Below are 8,735 nucleotides of genomic sequence, written 5' to 3'. Positions count from 1 at the left end.
ACACCATTTCTTGTGAGTCAGTTGCAATTACCAGCTAACCCCGCACTGCATTGCACCTAGCAGCTGCTAGAGCCACTACCAAAATATATTCCAAACACATCCTTATGGGTCATTTCTCCCCCACCACCCTAGCTGTCTTTCAGATAAGTAGCCCTCCTGCTAGGAAACCAATAATATGCCATGATAAGAGTGGTACACTAGCCCCAGTACGTACCGTTTGTGATTAAATTCTCTTCTTTCATGGTGTCCGGCATCGAGTGTTAATTATGGTCGATGGTGTTGAAAACACTAAAAGTGCCAACTGTTAAGTTACAAAACTATTAACAAGTTAAAATGGCATCAAAATTAATGAGTTCACAATTTGTTTCCTTAACCTGTCAGCAAAATAGTACCAACCATGTTAGAAAGATATGACATTAATGACAACTTACCAACCAATAAGTTGTGGAAAGCATTAATTGTACAGTTTTTTTTTTCTGTGCCATCAATTGAAAGTAGTCTTATAAGAAGGCTACTATGAGAGCTCCTTGTTACCTTTTCTTCTTTAACCTGTGGATTATTGTTCTTTTGGATTCATTAGCTAATCAATTTGCAGGATACCCTGTTAGTGTTTTTGTTTGACTGCTATTAGTGAAACTTTATTCCCAAAGTTAAGGGTACAGGAATTGTGACAGAACACCAAACTAGGGATCTGCAAAAAAAGAAGATTGTGCCACCTGTACAAGCAAGTACAAATTAAGACTGATTCAAGGAACTTAGGCTAAGCTAGAAACTTCAGTGCTTATCATTTAAAATCTTGCTTTTGATTTTTGAAGTCGAAATTTCAACAAAAAGTTTATACCCTGTCCAGCTGTCCCTTATCACTTGATGTTGAATCAGCATATATGATAAACATAACCAGGAGTCAGGACCATGAAAAATTATGACATAAAAATTGACTTATCCTTCTGTAAGGATCCAATGCAAAAATCCCATTTTATTATCTAGAAAATTCCAGTGTGACGATCTAAATAGTCCATAGAATATAAAATACATGCATTTGTGGAACAATTTCTAATGTGTGCTTGCTTTATTAGATGAAACTCATATGACAAAGTATTATGAACCTCAAATAGCTAGTTGGAAATTATATATCCCTTGAGTTATACTCTTTTTCTTTCAGGTTGGCGGTGAGAGTTGAACTCTCAACTCAGGTCAACAACTTGGATTGAAATTTTCTTCTACAAGAATCAAGAAGTAGCCAAAATAATATTATATTTGACCGAAAAAACTGTTTCTCTAACAAGCCACCGCATCCCATAATCTCCTAATTAATCAAGCCACGCTATCATACACTGCATGCTTGCCATTTGGCTCTCGAAGATTTGAGATGCTACCTAAGCTAACTAGATCCCAAAAAATATATTAAGCATGATTTTCGAACTCACAAATCTTTGGTTATTTGGTTAGGTTTAACACGTAAACTATTACATGCACCGAAAATTAAGAAATAAAATAAAATAAAACAAAACAAAAACTAGAAAAATGAAAACATAAGAAAGAAAAAGCATCATCCATTTCATTAATTTCTTAATAGTTCATACTTCATTATCAATACATGAAAGAAGATTAGATCTAGCTCTGAGCTCTCTACTTAGAAGAGAGACTCAGGCTCAAAACTCAAGAAAGGGAAAGTTTAACAAGAAAAATACACAACTTCAAAACAATAATTAACAGTGACAATTATCTTAACAATATAACACCAAATCACATATATATACTGTCATATATACGGCTGGTGCAATATGTACACTTCCAAATTCACCATCTTTCTTGTCAACATCTAGATCATTAGTCTTCTACATCAGTAGCTCATTGACCCAACCAAGATCCGGATCAGAGCAAGACCAGCCATTTTCATTGACCTTGTTGTACTCCTCATTGTTGTTGTTGGTTTCATCAGCAAAGCTCTTGCTTGAACAATCGCCACAGAAAAAATTTGCAGACCTAAAAGAAAGCGGGTTTGGTGTTGAAGGAGAAAGAATAAACTGTTGCTGATCTTCAATATTGTTGAAAGAAACATCAAGCCAAGGCACATTTGGGTTTTTAGCAGACAAAGGTGAAGAGGTTTCACTGAAATTCATACCCTCCAAGGAGCACATTAACTCAGTTAATGCATCTTTGTAGCTCTGAACCCCATGATTATTCATCTGGGCATGCATACCACCACTGGACTCAGAACTCACAAACCGGTCAGCACAGCGAGAAATTGGAGAAAACCCATTAATGGAACGGTGTTTCACTGGCGAGAGAGGCGGTGAAAGTGGCGGAGACAAATGAGACATACCCAATAGTGTTGAAGTCGGTGAAGAATTAGCACAGTGGCAAAACAAGCAGCAATGATTGGATGTCAATTTCTTCTTGCATGCAAGCTCAGGCGAAGAGTGATGAGAATTCAGAGGCAGAACACGAAGCTGGCGAGGTGTGTGAGCAAAGAAGCACACTTTGCGCTTACAATTCTTCCCATCTTTGCATGCCTCAGTTCTGTACCTAGCAGGGTGAAGCCAGCACTCAAACACGCCATGAGCAAACTCACAGCTATCTCCACGGTTACACGAGCCGCGGCGATACTCAGGACACACCTGGCCCGAGTAATGAAACCTTCTGGGGTCACGGCGGCGAGCCTTTTCACCAGGGTGAGCAAAAGGGCAGTCAGTCCAGTCGTGGCTCCGGCTTCGCGTGCAGCGGCGAACCTTGAACTCGTACATGCGGAAATGGTCAGAGGAGTAAGGGTCAGAGTCTGAATCTGAACCATCAAGATTGTCACCACAAACGTTGTTGTTGGACAGGAATTTCTGGAAGAGGGTGTCATCGGAGAAGAACATGTCTGGCTCTGAGATAAGGCGGCGACTGAGGAGCTTTCTTGGTGGGATATCAATGGTTTTGAGTGAATTTTTGGAGGAGATGAGTTGGTGAGAGGTGTGGAGTTTGTGCTGTTGCTCTGCACAAATGCTGCTCATCCTGTGTGTGTATTTATGTGAGAGAAAGGACTAAAAATAATGTGTGATGTTGATGTAGAAGGGCACGAGAGGATTTGAAATATATAAAGCGAGGTTAGAGAGAGAGAGAGAGAGAGAGAGGGGAAGAGAGAGAAAGAGAGTGGAGAAGCATGAGGAGGATGGTAGAGAGTTATGGGCGGTAATATGCGTGGCTGCATAGTATTTGGGATCAGCATGCAAAGATGGGTATGTGGCAGGTTGAGAATTCATAGCACACAAGACCTTGTCTATGTGTATGCTCTATGTCTCTTTGAAAATTCTGAGATGGTTTTTGGATTTGCTTTGGGTAATGATGCCATGTTGCTGTCACTAAGGGTTTGATGACGCTTCTAACTGACTTAAAGGACTGGGGTTGGGATAAATAAATAAAGAAAAATTATCATTTGACGCTTTCTAATATACACTTCCTACCCCTAATATATATACATAATTTTATATACATATACTTATTTTTATATAAGCGATATTAGATATATTATAAATTTTACTACATAAATTTTAAAAATTAAAATGTTACCAATTATAAAAAGTAATTCAAATAATTATTCATAAACTTGTTGAAGTGGAACTAATTATATTAATTATTACCTAGTTATAAAATTTTAGTGGCTTTTAATTGGTTAGGCAATCATATTTTTCAAGAATGTCACATTTTGTACATAAGTATATAATAACATATGATATGATGTGTATAGATAGTGTATAAAAAGAGCTTGAAATAATTAAAGCCTCATAAATAAATTATATATATATATATATATAGCAAAATCTAAAACACACTTTATATACATTTTATTATTTATTTATTGTCTGACAAATGTTACATAGAGTTCCACTCCAAGTTGTTTTCTTTCTTTAATTTTTTTTTTTGGGTTTCTATAATATAAATTAAGATGATTAAAAAGATGATGGAACATTCCACGAACTGAAGGGACACTGATTAGGGAGTGAAAAAATAATCCCTTAATAAATATGTGAAAAGGATTTGACATAATAATTTTCATTTTTAACTTTTGGTTGGCGAGAAAAGTTTTAGTTTCTGCTGATACTTTCCTGAAGTGAGCTAGTTTGTCTAGCCAATCAGCTGCGTTGTATGACTTTGATAAATAGGATTCAGTTACTTATAGCAGTGATACTCTTTTTCTGTAGGGACATTAGAGTTTTGGACTCGTGTCGTTTATTGCATTAAATAATTTTTCTTTTATTCTTATCCGGGAAAAGAAATTGCTGTAGGGGCAATGAGAGGTTTGGAAGTTATTTCTTTTATTGCATCAACTAAGATTTAGATTTTTTTTTTTTCCTAATAAAAAAAATCCTTGATAGTACAGAAGTTTTCATTTGTTTTAAGCGGACTTTTTCTTGTGTTGAATATAAAGCAGTGGAAGATAATAATCCTTAAACCAGATCAATATGTTTTTGTTGCTCCTAATATATATATTGTTGCCCTAAAATTTTAAAATCTTAACCTACCACATAAATCAAACTCAGCTAAGGTAGTGCACCCTGAGCTGGACCCTAGGATAGAAGACATTATGTTTTTCAAATCATATATATACTAGTCACTAACTTGTGCAATGCACGGGATCGTTAAATAAAAATTAAAAGTATTTATTTTGCTTAAAGGTCTATGACTTGACTTAAAAAAAATGTATAACTTGAAAATTAATAAAAATAAGTAATTTTTTATTCAATATAGTGGTTTAGAACCATTCTTTTTCTTTCGTATCACTGGTTTCACATAATACATCCCGGCTTGAGCTATTCTATGTTGATAACTTCATACAATACTCAACTGCAATTATCCACCATCAATCTAATCTATGTTATCTTGATAGTAGATCTACAAATTGCATTCTCACATCCTCCATCATTTAGAAGGTAATTGAAGTAATGATTGTATGTAATGTATAAATTTTATTCTTTTACAATATATATAAAATTCTTAAAATAATTAAAATAAAATCTAATGTTCTTTAAATTTTTTGAAATAGTATTTTAAATTTCTTAAAGCTTAGTAAATAGAATTTCTATTTTACCTAAAAGTGAACTATCACAATTAATGAGAATTTAACCATTTTTTGCAAAGAGAAGATAACCACAGGCCCAATTTTTATCTTATAGTATATGATGTTATAGTTAGATTCGTATCATGTGTAATACGTTAGTCTATTATGATAGTTCCAAATAATATCCTAATACCTATCTATATGAGTTTTCTTTTTAATGATGCCATAAAGGATGGAGTTTAATAGAAGCCATTTAAGATCCAACGTATCCAATAATTTTTTTTAAAAATGTAATTTTAAAAGTCTTTTAATTGTAAATTTTTTAATCAGAAAATAGACTCTATCTAAACTCTAAAGGAAAGCATTTGGAATGATCACATTATTGATACCATATCATGATGGCTGCAAATGGTAATATTACTATTTATGATTAATAGATGAAGAATGAAACCGTGAATTAACAATTTAAAAATTCAAATACCAAGTTTAAATATAACAACACATATACAGAAGACTCCAAATATTGGAACATATTTCTTCTGTCATTTTCATTTCAATCAAAACCAAAGTTTCAAAGATAATTCCAATTCAATCAAACCCAATACATACACATGAACGTAAAGAATTCCAAAAATAAAAACAAAAATCTCTAAAAGCCCCTGCCTAATACAGTCACTATTTTTTTTTTTTTTTTTTAGATTGTGTGTTCTTTAGTTCTTTTTCCTTTTATGTTTCATCAAATTTTTCTAATTGACCAAAATATCTCTCGTATATATTAACATTAAAGTTGATAAGAAAACTTTACATACTTTTTGTTTTGAATGCGCTTCAAGAACCAAAATCAATGCAAGAGACTGTACAGCAGGGTAGTGTTGGAAGAATAATTTCAAAAAAAAAAAAAAAAACTTTTTAAAATGTAATATCAAATTTTGTTTTGAAGGCGCTTCAAGAACCAAAATCAATGCAAAAGACTGTACAACAGAGTAGTGTTGGAAGAATAATTCCAAAAAAAAGAATTATTTAAAATATAATATAGGAATGAAAAGCCCAATTGAAATTGTAACAAATAATCCCTAAAAGACCTATTTATAATATAATTTAGGGTTATGGATTCCTAATCAAATTTGGTTAGGGTTATGGATAACTAATCAAATTTGGTTATATAAATTTTTTTTTAAAGGATGATATGTTGATAGAGTCAATTTGATATAAAATGTAAATCCTATTGAAATTAGAAATGATATATATATATATATATATATATATATATATATATATATATATATATATATATATATATTTGTTGAGTCTCATTTGATATAATTATTGAGTTTAAATCCTATTGAAAATATAATTTCTAATCAATATTAATATAAAAAAATGAAAAAAAGAAGAGAAAGAAAACGAGATTGATAGATATAAGGAAATATGATAGAATTTTTTTTATAAAAATGTCATCAACATAGAAATTATCAAATTAATGGAGAAATATTTCTTTTTTGGTGATATATTTATATTAATGGAATTATTATATAGTTTCTTAGGATTATCTAAAAATTTCCTGATTAGGTGATAATTTAGGTCTCCTTTAAGTATAGTGGTTGTATGGCACCAAACAACATAATTTAATTTAAAAAAAATAAATTTAATAAAATTTCTGCAATTTGGTTCTATAAAATCAAAATAATTAAATCGAATCAAATCAAATTTAAACATATAAATAAAAAATGCTGATGCGGAAAATTGTGGTGAGGTCAACCAAAAGTCCAATGTTTAGATTATATATACACTAGTCGCTAACCCGTGTTATGCACGAGAGTCTACTTGTTTGTGAGATATATATAAATAATTTTATAAAAAATTTAAGAAACTACACCATTGCATGATTTTCTCTTGTATAACTTCAATTTGTGTTACAATTTGATGAAGAAGTCGTTGCTTAAGCTTACAATGGGTTACAAAAAATTTGTCAGATAATTTCAAATACAGCAAAAAAAAAAAAAAAAACTCAAAAATTTGAATATTAAAACTTCTGAAAGACCAAAATATATTAAAGAATCAAATGATTCACGACTTAAAAATTATTGAAAAAAAAAGACTAAACTGTTGGGATAAAAGGTCCAAGATATGTTTTATGGGCTTGGTCTGAGGACGTTTACTTGTCTGAGGACGAATTGAAGGTAATAATGATATCAAATTTACAAACCCAAGAGCAAATATGGCGGACGGAGTGAATGTAGATAATTTGAGGAGGAGTACATCTTCGGCTAAGTGAAGTAAGGATCAGGTGGTACGTCATATTGACTAGAATGATATTTTGGAAGGTCTTGGGGATGAAGACATGTTTCATAAGGGCACAGAGAGCAAGGGCGGTTGGGAAATATCTCATAGAAAACTGTTGCCACCACATTGAATGCTCTGTACCTAAGTCTCTGGCCGCATTAATGAGGAAGTGATATCTGAACAGTAATTCTCAGCCTTACAGCTTTTACCTAAAGATTTCAAGAACGTGCTAATGGGACAAGTATCCATATTAGTAGTCTAGATCTACATGTGGAGAGTAGGGATGAAGGGAGGAATGAAGTATAAGAAGGAAGAAGGCCCCGGAGAAGAGGGGATCGAGGGAGAGAAAGAAGAAGACTGCAGACTGGACGTTGGTAATTAATCTTTAGGTGAAGAGAAATATAAGCACCTGGTCCTCGGCTTGAGTCCGAGGATAAATTTCATCATATAAACTCATTCATCCTTATTGTTTTGTAATCTTGGGCTATTGTTGTTACTGTGTAAGCTCATTAGAAACAAGGTTTCTGACCCATACTCCATAAATTTATTGTTTTGGATTCTTTGGGCCTATACCCTCCTTCTTGTTGGACCTAGGCACAAATTACGTCTTTAAAATTGGCACCGTCTGTGGGAAATCTTGAGTTTTTAGTGAGTCTAAAGTCTATTTATGGCAAATTCAGGTCCACACCAGGTAGAGTCTAGGGGGTCCCGACGTCAGGATGACTTCCACAATCCTGAACAAAGTGGAGATCGGGAGGGAAGTGTACATACCACCCATACGAGCAGGAGTCAGTCACGAGGTGGAAGCAGAGTCTCCCATGAAGAGAATGCCAGGGCCATGCAATTGGAAATTGACCGTTTAAAGAGAAAGTTACGTCACGAACGACGGAGGCAAATTCAGTCCATCTCTGACTCTTCTTCTGGTGAGAATGAGAATAAGGAGGATAGCTATAGGCCAAGGTCGAGAACTCCCCCTGGTGAGTCTTACTCGTATGAAGAGAGTAGCCCCCATAACCGCAGGAATAGGAATTCATCCAGTATGGGCTTAGCAACTGATGCTATGAGTAGGATATTGAATCAAATTTCCAAGTCACCCTTCACACGTAAGATTGAAGGGGGAAAACTTCCTCGGCGTTTCACTTAGCCAACGTTCACCATGTATAATGGTCAAACTAACCCTGTGGAACATGTAAGCCATTTCAACCAGAGGATGGCTGTGCACTCCAAGAATGAGGCGTTGATGTGCAAGGTTTTCCGATCCAGCTTGGGGCCTGTCGTGATGAGGTGGTTTGATGGCCTGGGATCAGGGTCTATTAATTCCTTTAAGGAACTTACTCGAGCGTTTGGATCTCGTTTCATTACATGAAGTAGAGTCCCTTAGCCTTTGGATTTTTTGTTGTCTGTGGCC

At 34.0% G+C, this 8,735-nt stretch overlaps 1 protein-coding gene across 1 annotated transcript; it reads right to left on the bottom strand.

The window, feature by feature from the left end:
- Window positions 1–1,533: 1,533 nt before the first annotated feature.
- LOC142638842 (zinc finger CCCH domain-containing protein 2-like) lies at window positions 1,534–3,165 on the bottom strand. The gene has a single exon (XM_075812901.1). It carries the CDS (start codon window positions 2,997–2,999, stop codon window positions 1,839–1,841), a length of 1,161 nt encoding a protein of 386 aa, XP_075669016.1. The 5' UTR covers window positions 3,000–3,165; the 3' UTR covers window positions 1,534–1,838.
- Between the last annotated feature and the right edge of the window lie 5,570 nt (window positions 3,166–8,735).

The sequence above is a fragment of the Castanea sativa genome, chromosome 6 (assembly GCF_040712315.1).
Source record: "Castanea sativa cultivar Marrone di Chiusa Pesio chromosome 6, ASM4071231v1".
Taxonomy (NCBI): Eukaryota; Viridiplantae; Streptophyta; class Magnoliopsida; order Fagales; family Fagaceae; genus Castanea; species Castanea sativa.
The sequence above is the reverse complement of the archived record's forward strand: the minus strand, read 5'-3'. Positions and strand labels throughout refer to the sequence as shown.

Bases quoted from the DNA above. Each gene is read 5' to 3' on its own strand.
- LOC142638842 (XM_075812901.1), bottom strand. From the start codon at position 2,999: ATGAGCAGCATTTGTGCAGAGCAACAGCACAAACTCCACACCTCTCAC.